The 26,825-nt window shown below is 36.7% G+C and overlaps 1 protein-coding gene across 1 annotated transcript; it reads left to right on the top strand.

Annotated features, from left to right (window-relative positions):
• The first annotated feature begins 22,303 nt into the window (after window positions 1-22,303).
• Window positions 22,304-26,547, top strand: LOC110915682 (glutamine synthetase nodule isozyme). Its single transcript, XM_022160412.2, has 12 exons — window positions 22,304-22,557; window positions 22,998-23,037; window positions 23,753-23,856; window positions 23,960-24,008; window positions 24,635-24,741; window positions 24,831-24,918; window positions 25,006-25,134; window positions 25,210-25,284; window positions 25,371-25,424; window positions 25,503-25,540; window positions 25,960-26,119; window positions 26,210-26,547. Exons 1-12 carry the CDS (start codon window positions 22,484-22,486, stop codon window positions 26,354-26,356), a joined length of 1,065 nt encoding a protein of 354 aa, XP_022016104.1. The 5' UTR covers window positions 22,304-22,483; the 3' UTR covers window positions 26,357-26,547.
• Window positions 26,548-26,825: the final 278 nt, after the last annotated feature.

The raw sequence follows: 26,825 nt of genomic DNA, 5'->3' as shown, positions 1-26,825 counted from the left end.
TGGAAACTGATCGACACCAAAGAGTCCTTCATAGATACAGCAATTTCTTGGTCTCTCTTGATACTATCGCAGATAAATCACAGGATTTTCGAAGGTCGCGCAGCTTAAATCTCTCTAGCACAGCAGGGTGCTGTGTTCGTGAAAGACAGAATAGGAGGACGTCCTTTCAGCTTTCGAATCCCAACTCTGTAATGCACTGAGCATTGTTTTTACCCGAGGATGCGGGTGATTCAGTGGTTTATCCTTATGGTCCGAATTAGAGTCCCAGCTGCACATCGACGCAACACGGGAGAGTGATGACATACGTGATGGAGTTACAAAGAGGAACTGCGCGACACACACGACTGGCGGTGAAAACCATGGCTTTGGGATTTTGGGTGGAGGCATCACTTGGACGGTACCAGATGCGTTATTTAGACCGATTGCAACGGCCTCCCATGTACCGATGATCGAAAGAGCTAAAGCGTACGATGACATCGTTGGATGGGACTTCTGGGTGAATACGACTGCGAAACCTGATCGTACACGAGCTCTGCAGCTCGCTATCGACTCTAACTTACCGGATCAGACTCGACTCTAACCTTCAAACTAGAGAACTGGAGGAAGAGGAATTTTCAAGTTGAACCCATGCGGGGCGTGGAGAAGCAACCTTTGACCGGTCGGACGATACTCGTTACTTCATGAAATGAATGCGGGTCTCATTACACGGCAACTGTAGGGAACTTGCGTTGAGCAAGCACACCAGTTTCGATATTCTAGTCGTCTGGGTTTTGATAAGAGACATTAGGATTTATAAACCTTAAGCTGGTAATCGGACATGAAAGTTCACCTAGTTGGGTACGTGAATAATGGATCGACTTGTGGAAAGTCAAGGTGTAGTAGCAGCAACCAGCAACACCCATATGGAGATAAAAACAGACTGCCATGGATTTGGTCGATAGTCTACTTACAACCCGAAACGGAAACAATATCACCTGGATGCTCATTGATTGTCTTGCGTAACCAGCACACTTTCTAGCCATCAAAGAGACGGATAAGTTTTCTTCACTTGCAGTCATCTACCTGAAAGAAGCGGTTGCTAGGGATGGGGTGCCAACCTCCATTACCTCTAATCGCGACCCACGATTTGCATCTGATTTGTGGCAAGCGGTGCACAAATCCTCTGGCTCACGCTTAGTCATGAGCACAGCATTTCATCCACAGACGGATGGGCAGACTGAATGCACCATCCAAACTCTTGAAGACATGCTTCAAGCACGTGAAATCGACTTTGGCAACGGTCGGGGAAAACACCTCTCTTTAGTGGAGCTCCGTATAACAACAGTTACCACACTAGCATTCAGGCTGCTCCGTTCGAGGCATCGTACGGACGGAAGTGCCAATCATCTCTTTGTTGGGCAGAAGTTGGAAGCGGCCAATTCATTGGCCCAGAACTCATCATAGACACAATAGAGGAGATTGATCTGATGCGACAACGAATGGCGGCAGCTCGTGACCGTCAGAAAAGCTACGCTGATAAGCGCAAGAAACCACTCGAGTTCCAATTCGGGGATCGAGTACTACCTGAAGTCTCACCTTGGGAAGGTGTACTTCATTTTAGAATACGAGATAAAACTTAAACCGCGATATGTCGGACCGTTCGAAATCATTGAGAAATTTGGCAAAGTCGCTTACAAGTGGAATGTACCTGAAGAACTTAGTGGAGTTCACAACGTATTCCACGTGTCAAATCTGAAGAAATGTCTGTCAGATGAGACCCTCATAGTTCCTTTGAAGGAGCTCACAATCGACGATCAGTTGCGATTCGTCGAGGAACCAGTTGAAATCACAGACCGAGACGTTAAGGTTCTCAAACACACCAGAATACCTCTTGTTCGAGTTTGTTGAAACTCCCGTCGTGGCCCAGAGTTCACCTGGGAACGGGAAGACCAAATGAAACTCAAGTATCCCCAGTCGTTTAAGAACAATGCAACCACTACTGAGGCTGAAGCTACTGCGGAATTTCGGGACGAAATTCCAAACCAACGGGGGGATGATGTGACACCCTAGGAAAACCAGGAAACAACGCAACACAACTAGCTTCCTCAGTAACCACGTGCTAAATTTCGGGACAAAATTTCGTTCAAGTTGGGAATAATGTGACAACTCGAGTTTCCAAGGTCTTTCCTCGACACGTAATGTGTTTTACTATTGTGCTTGTGTGACTTAGTTGCTTTATAATTATATGTGTTTATTATATACTTGAGATGTTGTAATTGTGCATGCCTATGTTTTAAGATGTTTACTATATAAACTGTAAAAGCTAACCCGTACATTCATGCACTCGACGAAAACACCCACTCCCACCCGACGAAAACCCCATGTTTTCGTCGCTTTCACTGATTTCGTCGAGAATGGGCTTTGGCCCAAGGTTGTTCGGCAAGCCCAACTTTGTTTACGATACCCTTAGATCAGTTTCATTAGAGCACGTATAGAACCCTAAAGCCTCTTTTTCTCTGTGACGGCAACTTTGATCCTCCGTGAAGCTCTCAAGCATTCGTAACGGTTAGTGTCCTCTCGTTGATGTGTGCTATGTGCTTAGTATCATATGATATATTGATGACTAGGGTTTGATGATCTAGATGTCTTTTAATATTTCAAATCATATGATCTGTATTAGTTCATGACCCTTGTTTAGAATGGATGGCTCTGGTTGATGTGGTATGTGATGTTGCATGATGTTCGTATATTTTATGACTGTGATGGATTTAATCTTTGTGGTTATGTGATAATAATAAACTATGTGATTGGTTTAGGCTTGCTTGTGAGCAGATTCGATGATGTGCGTTGTATGCTGAACCGATGTTGATTTATGATGAATAATTGCTAGTGAATTACTGGGTAGCATAATGTTAGTAATGATCTGGTGTGGATAATAGTTATGATTGTGGCCGAAACATGTTTTAAAAATAGAATGAAACTGTTGATTCCAGTGATGTTGACCATATGATAGAAATAATGATATGATGATATGATTAATGATGCAAATTGTTAAGTGAATAATTAAAGTGATTGTATGAATTGATATGATTGAGCGATTGATTGATGAAGTCGATGTAACTGTTAAATGATCATTAGGGTTTCTGGGTTGTGTAACTGTTGTTGATGTTGATCATGCTAGAGCCCGTCGAAAACCCTTACCCGGCGAAATCTAGTGCCGATGAAAACCCTTTGATTGACGAAAATACAATCACGACGAAAACCCTTTGGGATTTCGTCGCCCAAGGGATTTCGTCGCTAGGGGGCTTTCGCTGAAAGGAGTTCGAGACGAAAATGGGATGTTCGTCAAGTTTGGAAACAAGCATAGTAACTCAGTTAAGTCTGTTAATGGATAACTATGTTAGAATAGACTGAGAAATCAATTATGTTAAGCATGAAGTGTATGAGCTTGAAATAACTGTTATGTGTTACTTGATAATAATTGCCTAAGCACATCTTGTGATGTTAGAATGCATGTGAAACCTTACAAACATAAACTTATTGTGTATACATGCATGCTATAGGCGTTGACTGGATATTTGTGAGCATATAAATTAGCAAACCGAGGTGAGTTCACACACTTTCTAAGGCATGGGATTCCAGGTGGTTGGGAATGGGGTTAAAGAACTAAAACGGAACCTACATATCCTCCTTGGGTAGGATATGTACCGCCATCCTCCATGGGTAGGATGCCAATATTAATCCTACGTATTCTCCTTAGGTAGAATACGTGCGTTCGTCCTCCTTGGGTAGGACAACAACCTTAAAACTTACTAGACAAAACTCTATCATGAAGTCCCTCATTTTTATATCGACTTAATCGCCGGGCCAATGCCGAGCGGGTCATTAGTTAATAGCGCTATTAGGGTTGACAAGCCTCACACCGTGCCGGTAGGACGGGCGTGTACTAATGGATCTGGGCACTTAGTCAATGATGATAGACATTGAAGTAGGGCACAACTTACTTTCGTCAGTTGTCGATATGGTAACGGTCTAGTGGTTCACATGGGGAAGCCCCCACTGATTATGGATATGGTTTGGGAAATAAAGATACTGGTTAACTCGTGGTTTATGAAACAACTTATGGCTTTCAAAACAAACTTGTAAAACTAAACCAACTGTGAACTCGCTCAACTTTGTTGTTGACTCGTTGTTATATGCCTTGCAGGCCTTTAGGTGCAGATTGTTGGAACTTGCTGTCTGGGAGGCTGGAGTGGTCATGGGTCGAGATACTTGGAATCGCAACACAGGACTAATGGATTTTACATGTGGTTTATAAACACTTAACGAATGAATTATGCTTCCGCTGTACACTGTAATTTATTTGTAATGTTGTAACATTTAATGTTAATTACTGAAAGTTTTATTTAAATATACTTATGAGTTCAATATGATTGGTGGCTAGATCCTGGTATGTCACACGCCTAACAGGGACTTTCCCTAGGTGGTATTTTGAGGGTGTGACACTTCACTTGTCACATTCAGGAGGTGCATCAGCAAACTCCCCCTTGAATGTAGCTTGTGAGACGTTGATCTTCAAATCATTAGATCCTTGTGGTGTTGATGAATGTTCAGCTGCAACTCGATCATCTTGATAATCTGATTGCATCCATGTCGTGTTGTTACTCCAAAGCTTGTCATCTGATACGTTCTCTTTGTCTTAGGCTTTTTCAAATGCCACATCTGCACATACAACTGAGCTAAACACGTAATGAGAACAACCGCTAAGAACATAATCAATCTTAGAGAGTTTCAAACGGAAACCTCACTAAGAGTTGATTTAAAACAATATAAGCACACAACACACATGTGACCAACTCTCAATCAACTACCAACCAACAACAGTTTGAAAGTTTAAAAATTTGATCAATTTTAGATTTTAACTTTCAAAGATTGTTAACTTCAACCGTTTATGAAGATGCAATTGTATTCCGGCTTACAATAAGGATTTTAGGTAGGATAGACTCGGGTTCCAACATCGGTCAATCAAAAATAAAAAAGAAATAAAATATTTTTGGTTTTTATAAAGTTTATATTAAAACACACCTAAAATCTTTTTGGTATTTTTGAATATTTCAAATGTAAAGACGGAAAACAATAAATAAATATTTACAGACATTCTTTTTGCAAGTTTTGAGGGTAAGAGAATCATATCTTGTTGTTCAATTAGTTAACTTTTAGATAAGCATCCTATAACGATTATCGGTATTGTTGTCCACTTAAACTCAAATTATTAGATGTACTCCCGATTGGGGGATACGATTAATGTATGATTTATACTTACCAACGGTGTTCATCCACTCACGACACATTCTCATATCAAGGTATACACGAGAGTTCATCGTACTAGTGAGTATACCATTTATCATCTGTTTTCAACGTATATGATGTGAGATACTCACTTATTTGAGGATGAATACAAGCCTTATGTGATAAAATCACTTATTAATGAGGAACTTGATATTCGATACATGCAGGGCACAAGAGCAAGTCCGTGAACAGGTTAGTACTATCGTACCGACAAAGAGACGAACTTGACTCTCGGATGATAGATGTGATTTAGAATCACTTATTCGGGGGTGAATGTGATATTTTTATCACATCATGTATTATATACAAGTATGTATGATATGTACACGTATATATGGTATCATGGAAATTCTAGACTTGCGTCCCTGTTGTTTTCGGTAAAAGAATCAACCATGATACCCAGATTATAAACAGCATAAGACCACGTATCTTAGAACCTCGGCAATCTATCAAACGAAATTTCGGTACCAAGACCATATGCCAATGAGCGGTTCCCTCATGGTCTTAAGTCGATTAAGTTTATATCACCCTACACACTTTAAAATGATTGTGAGCCTACCGATACATCTTATATAGAGCTGCTTATCATTTTTCATTTTAAGTTCAAAGAGGTTTTGACATACCACTGATGCACTATCATTTTCTCTTTTGCTCACCAGGAAACTCATTTTTCTTTTTCTATTGTTTTAGTGTTTTTGAAATTTTTCGATGTTTTTGTGTTTTTGAAATTTTTCAATGTTTTTGTATTTTTCTTTTAGAAATTACTCCCCCTAAAATGCAAAAAGTACGATAAATTAAAACACACAAAAAGAAATTTACAAAAATGATTTTCCGATGTCGGTTTAATCTTGCTTGACCTTAATGCCGTTTACCATAAGTAAAAAGTCAAAACATGATTTGTCAAATGCTTTGGTAAAAAGGTCGGCACGTTGGTCATCGGTGTGGACCTTAACAACATCGATAAGTCTGTTTGGTCTTTGAATGCTGCACAGGATTTCTAGTGACCTGCAAAGCAGGAGAATTATCAACAAAAATAGGAGTAGGTAGGAATTCAAAACTGTAGTCGCGCATTTGTTGTTGGATCCATAGAACTTGGGAGCAACAACTTGAGGCAGCAATGTACTCGGCTTCACAAGTTTATGTAGCGACACAAGTCTGCTTCTTGCACTGCCATGTGACCAGGCGGTTTCCTAAAAACTGACATCCAGCCGTTGTGGATTTGTCGTCAATTTTGCAGCCACCAAAATCAGAATCACTGAACGCGATCAAGTCGAAGCTATTATCCCTAAGGTACCAGAGACCGGTGTTCGGGCAACCCTTCAAATAGCGAAAAATCCTTTTTACAGCCGCCAGATATGAGGCCTTCGGGTTGGCTTGATATCGAGCGAGCAGGCACGTAGGATATATTTTGTCAGGCCTCGAGGCTGTGAGATACATAAGAGATCCGATCATTGCGCGGTAAAGAGAAGAGTTAACGCTTTCACCCTTCAAGTCCGGAGTAATCCCGTGATTCTGCAGAAGTGGGGTACCAATGGGCACGCTTCAGACATCTGGAACCGGCTCAAGATGTCACCGACATATCTAGTCTGATGGATGAATATCCCAGACTCCGTTTATTGAACTTGTAGGCCCAAAAAGAAGTTCATTTCCCCCATGACGCTCATCTCGAATTTCTCCTGCATAACACGCTCGAAGTCCTTACAAAAAAAATCGTTAGTTGAACCAAAAATAATATCATCTATGTATACCTGAACCAACAGAAGATCTCCATCCTTTTCTTTGATGAAAAAAATGCAATCGATAAGACCTCGGAGAAAACCATTCTCCAGTAGATAAGGTTGCATACCAAGCTCTCGGTGCTTGATGTAATCCGTAGAGAGCTTTGTTGAGCAACCAAACCCGATCTGGATGAATAGGATCTTCAAAACCCGGAGGTTGTTCGATATACACCTCTTCTTCAACCACACCATGAAGGAATGCACTTTTCACGGCCATTTGATAAACCATGAATCCTTTGAAGGAAGCATAGGCTAGAAAGATGCAAATAGCTTCAAGACGTGCAACTGGTACATAAACCTCGTTGTAATCTATCCCTTCTACCTGACGAAAACCTTGAACCACAAATCTCGCCTTGTTTCAGACAACTACTCCACGGTCATCCTTTTTGCACCTGAATACCCAATGGGTGCCAATCTTCTTGTAACTCTCAGGTTTTTCAACCAGTTTCCAGACACCTAGCTTCTGGAATTGTTGCAGTTCCTCCTGCATAGCTTCCACCCAAGAATTATCCTTTTAACGCTTCTATCCAAGACTTTGGTTCTTCTTGTGAGACATAACACGCAAAGGACCAATCATTCTGCAAACCTGATTCTCTAATCGCTGCATACAAGACAGCATTGTTGTTGTTTCTCAACTGATTCCTCGTCTGCACGCCACTTTGAAAATTACCCATAATGTTTTGCTGAGGATGGGTATTATGGATTCTCGTTTCTGGATAAGCCGGAACTAGAATATTTATACCTAGATTGTTGAAGTTGAGATCAACAACAAAATCAAGACCCTGAACAGGCGAAGAGGATGATGCAGTGGCTTCAGCTGTTTTGGGGCAGTCCACTGGGGGTGTTGCCTCAGAAGTACCATGCACAACTGTTGGAGGAACTTCTTGATCTGCGTCGAGAAATTCTTCATCCTCTGAAGATTCGTTAAGTTCAGCAGCATTGACGTGTGAAAAATGTAAGATATAAATTACATCAAATTAGGCATAAAACAAACCCTTTTTAGTACTAATGATGGAAAAAGTATGTTTTTGTCTTCCTTTTGAATTTACAGGACCAAATGGGCTTAAACGAACAAAAGGAACAAATATATAGCCAAAACCAACATAAATACAAAGAAAAGGAATAAACGTGACATGCCCGACCCCTCGGCAACATCCCCAAAGCAAAGCAAAGCAAAATCAAGTCAACAGAAGACTAACCACAGGGTCGTGCCCACTGGACACGGGGGCGTGGTCAGGCGCCTACAGAAAAGACAAAGCTGTAGAAGCTTCTACACCCACTGTGACATCTCGTATTTTCAATCTTTCCATTTTTGGCAAGTCTACCTGTACTTTCTATTTTTGTAAGTTGTACCTTCGTGGTATTTGTTTCTAATTCCAAATTGTACTCGAGACTTGAAATCATAATGAAAATGCATGATTTTATCCATATTTTGTGTTTGAATGCTATGTATTGTTGAAACAATTGAAACACGTTGAAACTATGTTAAACACGTAAAAACAGAGAAATTACATCTTAATTCCAGCTCTTTAATTCATCATTGCCAAGAGATTACCCTAAGCCGTACAAAAATTGGGAATTTATACGCTAATTCGGTAAAAATATTGAAGTTTGGGTTAAATTTGATTTTTATATTATTTTATTAATATTTTAGATAAATAAAATAACAATTTAAATTAAATAAATAATTACTTTCTGAATTTTCTTTGATTTTAAGCATTTTCGTTAACTAAACTAACCCCGTTGGTGAAAACCCGGTTAAATAAGACTAACCAGGTTAAGTTTACTAAAGGGCAGCACTAACTGAGTCAGAAAACTCAGTTAGTGGCTAACCCAGTTAGTTCAACTAACTGATATAAAAAAAAGGGATTAAATCCCAAGTAAATGCGCGACCCGGGTTTCGAACCCGCGACCTTCAGTACAGCAAACAGAAACTTAACCAGCCGGTCGGGTATACCACATCCGAAAGAATTTGGATCCTAATTCTATTTAACGTGTATTAAATGCTGAATTTGAATCAAAACAATAACCGCCAGTGACTACTCATTGTCTTCTCCGATTGATAATTGATCGGACCCGACCCTTCATAACTCACCGGAAAACCGGTGACCTTCCGGTTCTTGAAACCGTCGGCCACCGTATCGTTATAAAACCCGAGCAACCCTTCCTCACTTTCGTTCCTTTCACACTCATTCTCGGCTCACGAAATCACAACCAAACCAAACGCAAACCCGGAACCCGACTTCATCTTCGTTCGCCGGAGAAGCCGTCTCGTCGCCGGAACGCCTGAGTCTCCGCCGCTGACCACCACCCGCCACCGTCGTCGCACCGGTAAACACTTCCGACCCGTCTTTCTTTTCCGATCGTGATAATTATTACAGTAACTGTTATATTATTATTAATATTATTATTATTATTATATTATTAAAACTAGGTTAATTATATTATATATTAATATATAAATCAGGTTTATATTTGTTAATATATGAATCTTAATAATAAAATAAAATCAGATATATTTATTTAGAAAACAGATTTATTATTTCAGAATTTATATTTATTATTTCAAAATTTTATTTCTTATTTATTTAATTCAGAAATTTTTATTATTTTCAGAATTATATATATATTTCAGAATTATTATTGATTAAATCAGAATTATTATTTTTGTTATTTATATAATCAGAATTATTATTTAAATATCAGAATTATTTTTCGGAATTTTATTAATTATTTCAGAATATTAGTTATTTCAGAATTTTTATTGTTTATTTATTTAAAACATAATTATTATTTTATATGCATCAGAATTATTGTTTATATATATTAAATCAGAATTTTTAAATTAATAAAAACAGAATTTATATTGCATTTATTTATTAATTCCAGAATTTATTATTTAATTTTTTTTTATTTATTATCTTATTTTATATAACTAGAATTTTATAAATAGATTTATTATTTATAGAATTGTTAATTGATACTAGATTATTTGTTTAAGATTGTTAATCTAAAATAATTATATACATATTTAAATTTTTATTTATTTAATCCAACATTTTGGAAATTCTATTTGTGATATTTTGGTAAGATTAGTATTTATTTTACCTATTTAATTGTCATATTATAATTCCCAAAATTCCCAATATTTAACAAAATCCTTCCAACTTAATAGGGTAATCTTCTTGTGCACGCCTCTTGGGAAATCTATTATTCTATTATTCTATCTTATTCCAAGAATACGCAACGCACTCTAAGGTGAGTATACATGACCCATTTTCTATTTTACACTTTTGGGTGTAGTATGCATTTCCTATATCAAAACACACTATGTTAAACATTTTTGCACTATCTATCCACATTTCTTGTGAATCTATTTGACTCATGTTAATCATGTTATGCTAATGTTAAACATTTATGATTATGTGTTCATTAACTTTGCAAGCCTCCCCTAACAATGGCAGCGCTGTAGGTTGTAACGCCCCTCCCATAATATTATGGGTACTGTTAGGATTTTTATTCTATGTTACCACCCTTTCGAGGGTTAGGCTATGTTAATTGCGTTAAACTTTGGTTTGAACACATAGATTTCATCGTTACGAGTATAACTGTTAATATGATCTCATGTATTCACGTGGATTTGATCAAGTTAAACTATTTTAAACATATTATGCTATATTCAAACTTGTATACTCGCCAACATGTGTTGTTGACTTTATTTTAAATGCATACTGCAGGATGAGGAATCAAGATTCGAAGAATTGATTAGGATGGCTTAGAAACCCACCTAGAAATAAATCATGTATTATGTTGTTATTTCCTTTTTCTTGATTATGTATGAACTTTGGTAATTTAATAAATGAAATTTTAATTATATTGTCACATTTAGTGTTATGATGTCTTTGAACAGTTTGTACGTCTCATCCCGATGTTTCCGCCATCGGTTGGGGTGTGACAGATTGGTATCAGAGCCATAACTATAGGGAATTAGGTAGAATTGCCTTTCTTTTCCCTAGTCTATAGTAGGAGTACTCTGATACCAGATTGGTATCAGAGCCATAACTATAGGGAATTAGGAATGCCTTGCTTGCCTAGTCTATAGTTTAGGAGCTTTCTCATTTACTTGCTGTTAAAGACATTATCCTTTTCTCTCTTCTTTGCTTCTCTCTATTCTTTTGGACTTCTAATATACAAGCCTTTCCTAAGGCTAACACAATACACACTTGGAAGCTTTGAAGACACTCTTACAACACAATCGAAATGATTCATCAAGATAGGGGTGATTCCCACACTTGGTGATGATTTTCACTCAGCTATACTTTGATTTTTGCACGAAATCTACCCTCAAGTTAGGAGTGATATCCAAACCTTGTTGGGAGTTTTCCATTTCATATTCTAGTGGACCCTCATCCTTGGATGAGTACCAACCACATTAGGGTACGATGTTATCAAGTTAGAGGTGAAACTCGCATCTTGTTAACTAGTCCCATTCCTTGATTTTCGATCTCGCCAAAGTTTCGATTTTCCCAATCGATTAAGGACGTGTAGTAACTGGAAGGACAAACATCGTTAGTCGTTCCTCGATGAGAGTGTTTGTCTATTAGGCCAAAGCACGTCTCCTTAATTCGAAAAGGATTTCGATTCACTTTGGAATAGTCTATGTTACGTTCCGTGACACTCCATATTTTTATGATAAATCTCTTTTTTATGTTACCTCAATTATCATGTGATTTACATTTGAGCGTTATCTTCATTTCAAGTTTGGGAACACGAATCACGTTATTATCGCAATCTAAAACAATTAATAATTACTCTATCGTGAACAAACTAAATTTATCTTGCTTTCATTATACATGATATTCTATGTGTAACATCATATTATTCTATGTGCAATGCTATGTTAATCTATGTGAACCTATTTGACAAATTATGTGAAAAACAATGTGCTATGTGATGCATACATGAAATCAATTTTCCTAAACAAAAACATTATGATCAAAGTCTCATTTATTTCCCTCTTTTTGAATCATTAGATGTCATCTTTTCAAAAGTTTTCCTCTTAGATTTCGAGGACGAAATCTCCTAAAGTAGGGGAGACTGTGACATCTCGTATTTTCAATCTTTCCATTTTTGGCAAGTCTACCTGTACTTTCTATTTTTGTAAGTTGTACCTTCGTGGTATTTGTTTCTAATTCCAAATTGTACTCGAGACTTGAAATCATAATGAAAATGCATGATTTTATCCATATTTTGTGTTTGAATGCTATGTATTGTTGAAACAATTGAAACACGTTGAAACTATGTTAAACACGTAAAAACAGAGAAATTACATCTTAATTCCAGCTCTTTAATTCATCATTGCCAAGAGATTACCCTAAGCCGTACAAAAATTGGGAATTTATACGCTAATTCGGTAAAAATATTGAAGTTTGGGTTAAATTTGATTTTTTTATTATTTTATTAATATTTTAGATAAATAAAATAACAATTTAAATTAAATAAATAATTACTTTCTGAATTTTCTTTGATTTTAAGCATTTTCGTTAACTAAACTAACCCCGTTGGTGAAAACCCGGTTAAATAAGACTAACCAGGTTAAGTTTACTAAAGGGCAGCACTAACTGAGTCAGAAAACTCAGTTAGTGGCTAACCCAGTTAGTTAAACTAACTGATATAAAAAAAAGGGATTAAATCCCAAGTAAATGCGCGACCCGGGTTTCGAACCCGCGACCTTCAGTACAGCAAACAGAAACTTAACCAGCCGGTTGGGTATACCACATCCGAAAGAATTTGGATCCTAATTCTATTTAACGTGTATTAAATGCTGAATTTGAATCAAAACAATAACCGCCAGTGACTACTCATTGTCTTCTCCGATTGATAATTGATCGGACCCGACCCTTCATAACTCAAAGGAAAACCGGTGACCTTCCGGTTCTTGAAACCGTCGGCCACCGTATCGTTATAAAACCCGAGCAACCCTTCCTCACTTTCGTTCCTTTCACACTCATTCTCGGCTCACGAAATCACAACCAAACCAAACGCAAACCCGGAACCCGACTTCATCTTCGTTCGCCGGAGAAGCCGTCTCGTCGCCGGAACGCCTGAGTCTCCGCCGCTGACCACCACCCGCCACCGTCGTCGCACCGGTAAACACTTCCGACCCGTCTTTCTTTTCCGATCGTGATAATTATTACAGTAACTGTTATATTATTATTATTAATATTATTATTATTATTATATTATTAAAACTAGGTTAATTATATTATATATTAATATATAAATCAGGTTTATATTTGTTAATATATGAATCTTAATAATAAAATAAAATCAGATATATTTATTTAGAAAACAGATTTATTATTTCAGAATTTATATTTATTATTTCAAAATTTTATTTCTTATTTATTTAATTCAGAAATTTTTATTATTTTCAGAATTATATATATATTTCAGAATTATTATTGATTAAATCAGAATTATTATTTTTGTTATTTATATAATCAGAATTATTATTTAAATATCAGAATTATTTTTCGGAATTTTATTAATTATTTCAGAATATTAGTTATTTCAGAATTTTTATTGTTTATTTATTTAAAACAGAATTATTATTTTATATGCATCAGAATTATTGTTTATATATATTAAATCAGAATTTTTAAATTAATAAAAACAGAATTTATATTGCATTTATTTATTAATTCCAGAATTTATTATTTAATTTTTTTTGATTTATTATCTTATTTTATATAACTAGAATTTTATAAATAGATTTATTATTTATAGAATTGTTAATTGATACTAGATTATTTGTTTAAGATTGTTAATCTAAAATAATTATATACATATTTAAATTTTTATTTATTTAATCCAACATTTTGGAAATTCTATTTGTGATGTTTTGGTAAGATTAGTATTTATTTTACCTATTTAATTGTCATATTATAATTCCCAAAATTCCCAATATTTAACAAAATCCTTCCAACTTAATAGGGTAATCTTCTTGTGCACGCCTCTTGGGAAATCTATTATTCTATTATTCTATCTTATTCCAAGAATACGCAACGCACTCTAAGGTGAGTATACATGACCCATTTTCTATTTTACACTTTTGGGTGTAGTATGCATTTCCTATATCAAAACACACTATGTTAAACATTTTTGCACTATATATCCACATTTCTTGTGAATCTATTTGACTCATGTTAATCATGTTATGCTAATGTTAAACATTTATGATTATGTGTTCATTAACTTTGCAAGCCTCCCCTAACAATGGCAGCGATGTAGGTTGTAACGCCCCTCCCATAATATTATGGGTACTGTTAGGATTTTTATTCTATGTTACCACCCTTTCGAGGGTTAGGCTATGTTAATTGCGTTAAACTTTGGTTTGAACACATAGATTTCATCGTTACGAGTATAACTGTTAATATGATCTCATGTATTCACGTGGATTTGATCAAGTTAAACTATTTTAAACATATTATGCTATATTCAAACTTGTATACTCGCCAACATGTGTTGTTGACTTTATTTTAAATGCATACTGCAGGATGAGGAATCAAGATTCGAAGAATTGATTAGGATGGCTTAGAAACCCACCTAGAAATAAATCATGTATTATGTTGTTATTTCCTTTTTCTTGATTATGTATGAACTTTGGTAATTTAATAAATGAAATTTTAATTACATTGTCACATTTAGTGTTATGATGTCTTTGAACAGTTTGTACGTCTCATCCCGATGTTTCCGCCATCGGTTGGGGTGTGACACCCACCTCGGGGGCGTGCCCAGCTCGACACGGGGCATGGTCAACGCTAAGATACGTAGAATCTTGCAAAATCTTGATAGTACAGATACGATTCTACCCACGGGGCCATGCCCGCTAACCACGGGGCCGTGTGGGGCCCTCTGCTGACAATGCATTTAATGAAGGAAGAGAAAAGGCTGGCCACGGGGGCGTGCCCACTGGACACGGGGCCGTGGCCAGGACTCTGTACAGGCTATAAATAGGGGTGCTTGGTTCACTTCAAAGGCATCCCTTGGCAAACCACTACTCTCCCACTTTGCCACCATTCCACCACCACTACACCACCAACACCCACCACCATCATCCATCTTTAGAGTGTGTAGTAGTCTCGGGATCCAAGATTGATCGTAAGAGTTCTTGCCAATCAAAGGTCATGTTTGGCTAAGCCTGTTACATCACTTGGTGAAGACAAGTCTTTTATGTATTACTTTTGATTTTTAATCTTTCGGCACTTTTTATTTGGTTTTGTATTAATGACTTTAATAACTAGTTTCATATGTTGAAGGTGAATTTTCCTTATCATTTGTCTGTGGTGTCTTGGCATTACTTTACTGTCTATATAAAGTAAAAGATTAACACCATTCATGTCTCTAAGGTCTATATAGAGGCATGTTGGCTACCTGGTCGGGGGTTAAGGGAATGGTTTTGTAAGGTTCTTGGCTTGCTCAGTGTATAGATCCTGCAAGGACCTGGTTCAAGCTTATTAGGACCTCCTTCAATACCCACTGTTATTGGATGGCGGGGGTGAGAATGGCTTGAACCCCTCATATGTAAACTACTATTAATACATTAAACCGGCTACATCGGATTGTATCCATGCTGACTCAAACCACTTAGCCGAGGGTAATGTCACCTTCAAAAGAGGGGTCTACTACTTTTCGCATTAATAACTTAATTAATTATCGTTCAATATTCCGACCCTTTGGGATTGTATCCTTGCTGACTCAAACCACTGGGTTGAGGGTAACGTCACCTTCAAAGAGGGGTCTACTACTATAACTAAGATAATCTCTTAAAAATCCAAAAGTGCGAAAATCATCAAAGGATATATTAAAGGCGAGTCGGATCCAAGTGATTCATCTTGTCTATCTGTTTTTATTTTGTTTTTATTTCTGCATTTTTAGTTTTTATTTTTCATGTTTTAAACTTTTTCTCAAAAATTTAGATTGATTAGATGTTAGGGATAAACCAGTACTAAAAGCTCTTGTGTCCTTGGACGACCTCGGTATCTTACCAACGCTATACTGCGCCCACGATGGGTGCACTTGCCCAAGTGTGTGTTTAGTGTTAGTAGAATATCGTGTTTTATAAATTTAAAACTTGACTAATGCGAAAAATTAGGCTTAAAATATTAATAAAATCATATCACGCTTCACACACACCAAATTTTTGGCGCCGTTGACAGGGACACATGGATTTTAAAAAAGCTTAAAATCGATGGCCTAATCATTTTTTAAAACCTTTTTAAAACTGCGCGCACATTTTTACATTTTTAGGAACATTTTGCATGACAGTAGTCTGAACACGGGACCGTGCTCGCTGAACACTCCCCCGTGCTGCATAAAAATAACAAAACATTTCAAAACACCCATATACAGAGTCTGAACACGGGGTCGTGCTCACTGAACACGCCCCCGTGCTGAACCAAACCAGTAATAATTTTAAAAAACGCCCAGATACAGAATCTGACCACGGGTCGTGCTCACTGAACACAGGGCCATGGTGAACCTCTGTTTCCGTTTTTAATTTGTTTTCTGGTCCCGAGACTCTTTTGTGGTCTGCTGAGTGATTCTTATGGATCAATACTCAGGAGGTTACAATTACCACTATGAAGAGGATGATTATGAAGAAGAGTATTGTACCATTTGCGGTAATCCTCACTCGGTACAATATTGTGACCTCTTCGAACCATCCACTTCGTATACATACCATGAGGAGCCTAGGTAAAGCTTGACTCCATTATGAAGGTAAGGCATCTTCAAATTTCGACATCTTTTCAGCATCCGACATTCTTACCTCGTAACACCTTAACTTGCTAAGTAAATCACAATACCGTTCGTCCAACTGATCCAACGTTTCATCTTTTTTACACCGAAAATGTTCAAATCTTTTAACCCAAATTTTTCTTCTATCTTCATCCTGCATCTGCCAATGCACCTCAACACCATCATCCTAAGCATACATTTTGTTAAACATTTTAAACACAACTTTGTTAAACCCTTTGATCTTGTTAAACACGGTTCAACAATCCCAACTCAAAATTTATAGCCTACTAGTGACCAAATGACCCACATATTCCAACTTTCACGAGTCCCACTAAACGTTTGTAACCAAGAAATCCGTCACAAACTCGAATCACAGACCCAAATATGCAAATTTATTGGCCCAAAATCAATTTTCAATAAACTTGCGGTCCAACTTGAACAATTATCCCACTTCGAATTCTTATCACACACGGCCCAAATATAATATCAACAAAACTTATACGACCCAGTTTTATGTCAACCCACCTACGAAATGCAGCCCAATATACACTTGTATCTCAAAAATTCGGCCCAACAAAAATGAATATTTCACACTTTTGTTAATTTTCGAAATAACCTACAATGATGTCTAATCACTAAAATCACTTAAATTTTTTTTAAAAAATGTGCAACCCTAATCTTTTCTTTCTTTGTCTGTCTCTCAAAACAATCAAACATCACTTATAAAATCTATATCCAGCAAACGCACAAAGACTTTTCTCAACCTATACAACCGTCGCATATAATCATCTCAACTCATGCTTCAATTATCAGCTTAATATGACACAAAACGGCTAACCTACAAATTCCTCTATTTCCTTGAACAAATACCCACTGTTACTTAAACATCAAGTGTCGCTAATACATATTATCTTCTTCTCAAAACCCAGACAAACAAGAACATTCAGCCGCTCAATTCACTTCTTTAATGACACAATCAAAGTGCTGCAAATAATACTTCTTCTTTGTTTATCAAACAGTAATAATCAGCTGCAAATCAATTTTTTTTTCTTTTTAAGAACGTGATTTACCAATGATCGGAATCTTTCTTTTTAGAACAACAATATTGATCAATCAACACACAATTCCAAACATGTTCGAAGCCAAATTGAAAAGAATGCAGAAAAAACTCAACTATCTGATGCACAATCAGCTCTTCACAGTCACATTCGAATGAAAAGAACTGATATTATGAATGAAAATCTTACACTTTATTTTTAGTTAATTAGTTTCAATCGTTCATACAGTTTTAAAGTGATAAGAACATTCCGAAATGTTTTCGACTTTGATCGAACCAAAGAAACTTGTCCGAAATGTCTGGAAACACACCGAAACTCAATTGGAATTCATCAAAACAGATTGAAATCAATCAGAATGTTCAAATCATGATTCGAAACTAACCGAATTTCTTCAAAACTGTTCGAACAGATTAAAATCAATTGAAAATCATTTCGAAATCAGTTAAAAATGTTCAAACTTTTTGAAACTTTAATCGAAACAATCTAAATTTGATGTAAACTGTGTAAAGTTGTTCGAAAATCACATTGAAACAGACTAAAGCAGATGGAAATGTTCAAAATTTCATCGAAACAAACCGAAAAACAACCAAATCACTTTGAAAAATTCAAACAACACACCGAAAGATACCGAAACTCGTCTGATTCGATCAATGATTACACGCAGAGCTATCCGTGCTCTAATACCACTTGTGAGTTAAGGATCAGATCGTAAACGATCTCTAGTTCTGCAGTGAATTCGATTTAACATGCGGAATCCGTTAAATCGAACCGTAATTGTTAGCCCATGTAATCAAGCCCAGAAGAACAGATGATATGAAAGGCCAAAACTGGTTCTCAACAGTTGATCACAATAAGCAGTGTATGTCCTAGATTCTCCCCAATGACAGTGTTTTCTATCAGCTGATGATTCCTAAGTGCTGATCTTCACAACAATTGTTAATCAAAGAACTGCTGAGGTATAAAGACTGAAGTCCTAACAACTGTTGTTTCTCAAGTACTGATGAAGACTAAAGCACTGTTGACTCAAGGTCTAATCACCCTTTGAAGAAAGCACTGATCTCCAACATCAGTGCTTAGGCAACAACAGTGGGAAGCTGCATCAGTGTTTATATAATCAGTTGTTTATTGTATCAGTGTTTTGCATGTATCAGTTGTTAGAGTTTGTTATCTGTTAGATGTCACTGTCTAGGTGACGTCAGCTTAGATGCTCAGTGGTTAGGATTGTACTATAAATAGAACAGTACATGTACTGTTCTATTAGCTCTTTTGCACCAGTCATCTTGTACGAACAAACTAGTGAGCTCAGGCTGAGGGGGAGTTTAGTGTTGCATGCATGCATAGTTGATCTTTGTAATTGATACAATTTTTCGACTAATGAAATCATGTTTGCTGAACACTATTCTTCTATGATTGTGTTATAAAGTTTATTTCCATTTCCGCTGCACATATTTCTCTGTTTCATCTTCCATTTTAGTTAAACAACACAATCAAAAGAAACTCATATCCTAACAATTGGTATCAGAGCATAGGAGAGTCAAATTCGATCTAACAATCAATTTGACATAAAAGTTCAGCTCAAATCTATTGATACTTAAAGTTGTTCGTATCAGTTTAAAAAAAACAGAGTAAAAGGGTAATCACGTACAAAGTTGATTATTCGAAAACTTTTGTAAAATCAACCAAGATGACATCACAATCGCATGACCCTCACAACACCGGAACACTGTTCAAGCCACCTATGCTTGTCAGATCCGAGTACAATATCTGGCAACGTAGGATGGGCCATGTGTTAGCTCAGCAAAACACCAGCTGCTGGAAGTCAGTCATCTTTGGACCACACGTTCCAATGGTGCCTAGTACTGAAGATCCCAAAGGCTTTGTGCCTAAAAGCCTTGAAAACTACTCAGAACAAGATTTTCAGAAAATTGAATTAGATGCAAAGGCTTTTAGCATAGTAGCCTCAGCTCTTCCAAATGACATTTATGCTGGACTGTTACATTGTAACAGTGCCAAAGAGTCGTGCGATGCTCTAAAAGAGCAGTTCGGTGGAACAGAAGAGGTTATAGAAAATAATAGGGAGGTTTTGAATCAAAAATATGAAACGTTTGCCATGTCAAAGGAGAATCACTAACACAACAGTTAATGTTGAATTTGCTAAATCAACTCTAAATAGTAGGTTTCTAAGATCACTACCTGACAAATGGGACACAATTGCTTTTGTGACTAGAAACTCCGTTGGATTCAAAGAATTTAGTCTGACCCAACTTCATGGTCGACTCCTCACCCCACCTTCATCTACCAACCTAATTTATTATCCTATATGGTGTGGACCATGACCCCCACTATCATCCACTATCCTCCCATGCCAACCAAAATCTCATAATTAATTAAAAGATGACCATGGTTGTCACGAATTAAACCATGTGAACCACCATGGTTTGCACAGGGGGCGGTGTAGCGGTAATTCCATGGTCATACGTGGCAATCCATGACCAAACCACCAACCCATAGCCTAAGAATCGAGTAAATTACAAGTTTTGTCCTTTATGTTTACATCAAATTGCAGGCGCTGTCCTTTTGGCCAAAAGTTGACAGGCGGTGTCCTTTACCTTTCAAAATCTTGCACGTTTTGTCATTTAGGCCAAACCTGGTTAGAAATCTCAGTTAATTCTTGTCATGTGCAATGCACATGAGGGTAAAATGGTCTTTTTCGCTTTCAACCCTTTCTATTCCTCCATTTACCCACCACCAAATATTAAAACCCATCCAAGATTTGAACAAATCTTCACCCAGAATTATTTCGATAGCACAACCAAACACCATCAAATCTGATTATTTTGACTTCACACTCTATGCACATACACGTCTCAACTACATTTATACAAATAATCATACGCATAATATTTTAATCATAACTAACAATAAAAGCATTGTTATACAAATAATCATACGCATAATATTTTAATCATAACTAACAATAAAAGCATTGATCATAAGTCATAACCAAGATGTAGGACAGAAACACAAACCTTCTTAAAATAGCAACTGTGTTAGAATCAGGCCCAACCAAAGCCACATCCTTATCTCCACCAATTCTCTCTTTAGTCTAATCATCAATAGCCAACACAATAGGCAAAGACATATTCACTCTACACCCATCAATCCTCAAAGAACCAAAATGCAAACTCTGCAAATACTCATCTTCCCTCATAAACCCCTTCAAAGGACTAGCCCACCCATTGTTAGACGCCTTCTTAGCACTGGTGCATCTCGAAACGACATCGTAGGGTTACTAAAAACCCTATCCATCATTCGTAATCCCGACGAGTCGGGGTCAAACTTACCGTCAACGGTGGTCTTATGCTTTAAGGTGTTGTACCTTCTGCTTTACCGATCCGAAATTCTTCTTGATTACTGCACATGTTCTAGTAAGTTATGGCTGTTGCTTCAAAACCCTTCAATTTCCGGTCATTTTCATGATCTGAATCAAGAAACTTCCACCTTTTTAGATGTTCTTCCGATACATGAATTCAACTGTTTGATTAATAACGATGTTAGAGAACAAATAGATCAACTTCAAAAGCAATCCGTTAGAGATAAATTGGGGGTTTTTGATTCTAGGGCTTGTATGGTTGGAATTGAGTTTTTGGAAGAAAAAATTGTCAACCATGAGAGTGATCTGGAGCCGTGTGCCGTGTGCGTCTGTTCTTGGTGGGTTTATTGCTATGATTAATTGTAGGGTTGAGAGGGAAAAAAATAAAAAAGACCATTTTACCCTCATGTGTATTGCACATGACAAGAATTAACTGAGATTTCTAATCAGGTTTGGCCTAAAGGACAAAACGTGCAAGATTTTGAAAGGTAAAGGACACCGCCTGTCAACTTTTAGCCTAAAGGACAGCGCCTACAATTTGATATAAACATAAAGGGCAAAACTTGTAATTTACTCCTTAAGAATCATATCCACTTTAATTTTAGAAAAATATTAATTAACTTTTTTCCCAGATTTATTGGGTTTCCTCCTGAATTGGTGTATAGGCATTATTGCCTAGTGGAGATGGATATGATCGGGTGGTTCTGCTGGTGGCACGATGATACTCCAGTGGTCCGTCAGTGATCCAAATTTGCCGTTCAAAAAAAAAAAAAAAAAAAAAAAAGTATCATCAATTAAAGTTATATTTTTTTATGCCAATTAAAGTATTAAACACTGCATTTAATTTCTTTTTCCAAAAATACTTTTAGAAATACACACCATCACTTTATTTGTTACCTTCTGGATGATAGCTGCCAGCATTGTTCCTTGTCTTAGTAGAGTTGATTTATTCAAAGTTTTGGAGATACTAAAGTCCATTAAATACTATAATAAAAATAAGAAAATAACCAACAAAAATAATATTTTATTTATTGTAACCAAAGAGATTATACAACTATAAAACGCACACCCTTCTCACTCTTTTTAACGTCTCTTGCTCTCTCCTTCATATAACTCTGTGACAAGATTCTAGAGAGAGAGAGAAAATGGCCCTCCTCAACGACCTCATCAATCTTAACCTCACAGATTCCACCAAGAAGATCATAGCAGAATACATCTGGTTAGTTTTTGTTTAAGGTTTTGATCAGTTTGTCTATGTTGTTGTGCTTGTTGTTGTTGTTGTTAATAGGATCTAGATCTTTGTTATTTATGTGTGTTGTTGTCGGTCAAACATCTTGTTCATCATGGTAAAAAAAGTCAACGCTGGTTTTTCAACATACATGATCTTTTTTGATTGTTCATGGTTGATGTATAATATCTTGAAATTGGAAAAGTTGACTTTTGGTCAACTGTCAAAACAGTAGGTAAATCAGGGATCTCTGCAACTCTTGATGTGATTTTCTTGGATTTATGCTCATTTTAGATCATTAATGTTCTTCCATATTTGTTGTAAAGTCAGTTTCAAAAATAATTAAATTTCGAATATTAAATGTAAAATAATTATACTTTATTTTGAAACTTAAATAATATATTGATTACTTTTGGTTAATTTTTATATAGGATTGGTGGATCGGGTATGGACCTTCGAAGCAAAGCAAGAGTAAGTACTTTGAATATGCTTAATCACTATGTGCTTTTAATCCACATACATGTACACATAAATATGCAAGGTATAGGTGTTAAAAGCTATCGCCTCTTGCGTCTAGGCCCATTTTTCATGCGAGGCGAGGCAGTTGCGCTTTCAATCGAGGAAATTGTGCTTTAATTTTCTCTAGGTGATGGTTCAGGCGCACATTCCGGCGAGATTCCTAGATTTCGGAGAGCTTCTGGCCAAATTCTCTAAATTCCAACAAGATTCTAGCTAGATTTCTACTTTTATTCAAGGAAAACTACTTTATAACACTGACACACTAATATTTTGGTACTAATTAGATGATATAAAGTGTTACATAATAGACTTTGTTTATTTTATTTGAAGAATGGTATTGTTTTTCTATTACATAATATATTTTTAAATTTTTTCATTATGCGCTTTATTTTTCTCAGGCTCTCGCTTTTTTTGCGATGTACGCCTAGTGCCTTTAATAACTATGATGCAAGGGCACGTTCACTACGGAGCCTTTTTAAGTAGAGATATGCAATAATTGTATTATACATACATACGCTTCTTATGTATTACATTTAATGAAAATATACAATTGTGTTATATAATTATCGCATTTTCTATATACACATATATATATATATATATTATTGATTATGTATTGATCATATATATTGCGTGTTTTTCTATATAACAAAATTCTTTTTTATAGACTCTTCCAAAGCCAGAGAGTGACCCCAAGAAGCTGCCAAAATGGAATTATGATGGATCAAGCACTGGTCAAGCCCCAGGAGAGGATAGTGAAGTTATCCTCTAGTGTGTATTTTGTTCTTTTGGTTAATACTTATTTTTTTTTTTATTTTTGTTTCTTAAATTTTGAACATTTTAAATGACTTTATGATGTTGATATATTAAACAGTCCTCAAGCTATTTTCAAGGATCCGTTCAGGGGTGGTAACAATATCTTGGTATATTTTAGAGCCTTTCTTTTCTTTGTTTATGTTATATTAGTATAGTATATATATTGATTGATTTTTCAAGATTTGCTGCTTTTGATAGCAGGACCATTAGAAAGGAAATGACTTTATTTTTATCCTTAAAACGTGACAAAAAGATTGTAACTTTCTAACTTTATTTTTTGAGTTAACTTCCATTTGCTCATGTGATTTGGTCATTTTAACGGTTTTGCCCCAATAGTTTAAAAATAGCGATTTTCCTCCCTGATTTTTCTAACTTATCGTCATTTTGCTCCCCGCCTCTAACTCAATCCAAAAAATCCATTAACTAGAAGGGTATTTTGGTAATTTTATAGATAAAAGCAAGAGCATGTAAGTCTTTACACCTAAATAAACCTATAACTTGTTTATTTACATGTATATAACTAATTCTTTTCTGATCCCCCCATCTTTCCAACCACTCTTTCTACCGACCACCACCATCCACAACCATCCACCACCACCTGCAACTACCACCTGCCGACCACGACTACGACGACTTTTAACTAAACGTTTAGACAAGCTCGGCTCAATTCAAACTTTCAGCAAAGCGATCTTGAATAGTTCACGAACATGTTTCAACAATCTTAAATATATAGGTAATCTGCGATGCATACACACCGGCCGGTGAGCCAATTCCGACCAACAAGAGACACGCCGCAGCCAAAATCTTCAGCCACCCAGAAGTCGAGAAGGAAGTTCCATGGTACATTCCCCATTTACGCTTCCAAACCCGACCCACATCCACATCCACATCCGGTTTCAATATTTACAGTTTGCAACAATGTGTATCAGGTATGGAATTGAACAAGAATACACCTTACTGCAGAAGGGCATCAACTGGCCCTTGGGCTGGCCACAAGGCGGTTTCCCGGGACCTCAAGTAATCATTCGACCTTGAAATCGCAACCTTTTTCTTTTGGTTGTACAAAACTTTTAAGAAAAAGTGTATCGGTTTTATGTGATTCAGGGCCCATACTATTGCGGTATTGGTGCTGACAAGGCTTTTGGGCGCGATATCGTTGATGCTCACTACAAAGCTTGTTTGTACGCTGGGATTAACATATCTGGAATTAATGGTGAAGTCATGCCCGGTCAGGTAAATTTTTATGTTCTAACATAACCTGATTTAGTCTGTTCACCAGTAACGGGTCACGTATTTTTCCATACACAGTGGGAGTTCCAGGTCGGGCCATCTGTTGGCATCTCGGCTGGTGACGAGATATGGGCTGCTCGTTACATTCTCGAGGTTACCTGATAATTTCTTTCTGTTTTGTTGGGAAGTTTTTTGGTTGCGTTCTTGATGCTTGAATTGAAATCCGGTTTTCTTAACAGAGGATTACTGAAATTGCTGGAGTCGTGGTCTCATTCGACCCAAAGCCTATTCCTGTGAGTTTTTACAACGTTTTTCTTGACTCTATAATTAGTTACATACTCATTTATAATATAATGTGGGATTTTGATCAGGGTGACTGGAACGGTGCAGGAGCTCACACAAACTACAGGTTTTTTTATTTCATAAAACTATTTTCAAAATATTATCATTCCGGTTACTGTTGTAAACGATCCAAGCTTGGCTCGTTTTTAGCGGGACCCACCTTAGCTTGTGAATAGTTTTAAATGTCACATGCTTTAGTCATTTATTAGGTATTAATTATTTTACATTTATAATTCTTTTTACTTATATATAACTATAATTTTTTTTTGACATACTGTAGTATATTTTATTTAGTTACTTTTATCATAGTTTTATATATAAACAACAAATGAATATATTAATTAAATAAAAGTTCTATGCTCATCCTACTCAATCTCGATAAGTGACGCTCGGGCTCTTTTACTAAACAAACTTATTTCTAGGCTTAGGTGCTCGATTAAGCATGGCTTGTTTACACCCCTAATCCCGGTTACATGATAATTTTAGCACCAAGTCAATGAGAGAAGAGGGAGGCTACGAGATAATAAAGAAAGCCATCGAAAAGTTGGGTCTTCGACACAAGGAGCACATCGCGGCATATGGTGAGGGCAACGAGCGTAGGCTCACCGGCAAACACGAGACCGCCAACATCAACACCTTTAAATGGGTAAAACTTATTTGTAACCTATGGCTATGTTATATCAGAACATTGCAACAACGTGTAACACAACACATTTTTTAAAATTTGCTATGGCAGGGTGTGGCGAACCGTGGTGCATCCATTCGTGTTGGGAGGGACACCGAGAAGGACGGAAAGGGTTACTTCGAGGACCGTAGGCCGGCTTCCAACATGGACCCATATGTTGTTACTTCGATGATCGCTGAGACCACGATTCTGTTGTGATCGGGTGTTTGTTTGATGATTGAAGTGCGGGGGGGAGATTTGAATCAGAATTTGGAAACAATCCTTTGTGTTTATTTCGATCTGTGTTTGTATTTTTGGTACGCATTGATGTATTTCAGAATGCTTGTTGGTAATAACGTTAGTACATTTTATTGTTTGATAATAACAACAACGTAAATGGTTGGTTTAAATCTTCGGTCATGTCATTTATTGTTTGATTAGTTTGTTTATCATCAAAGTCTTGGTGTTTGCCTCAGGCAACTCATTTGTTGAATAGTGTTTAGCGCGGCGGAGTGGCGAATCTTGAGATTTCCAACCGGGAGGTCGAAAACGTATATACCCAAAAAAATTTATATGAAAACTAAATACTTTTCACTATTAAGCGAAAAGTTCAGGGGATCGGCCACACCCTCACTATGCTTTGCCACAGGCTTTAATTTATAAGTTCGGGCTTCAGGCTTGATCGGAA

This window comes from Helianthus annuus, chromosome 16 (genome assembly GCF_002127325.2).
Source record: "Helianthus annuus cultivar XRQ/B chromosome 16, HanXRQr2.0-SUNRISE, whole genome shotgun sequence".
In the NCBI taxonomy this organism is placed as follows: Eukaryota; Viridiplantae; Streptophyta; class Magnoliopsida; order Asterales; family Asteraceae; genus Helianthus; species Helianthus annuus.
The sequence above is the reverse complement of the archived record's forward strand: the minus strand, read 5'-3'. Positions and strand labels throughout refer to the sequence as shown.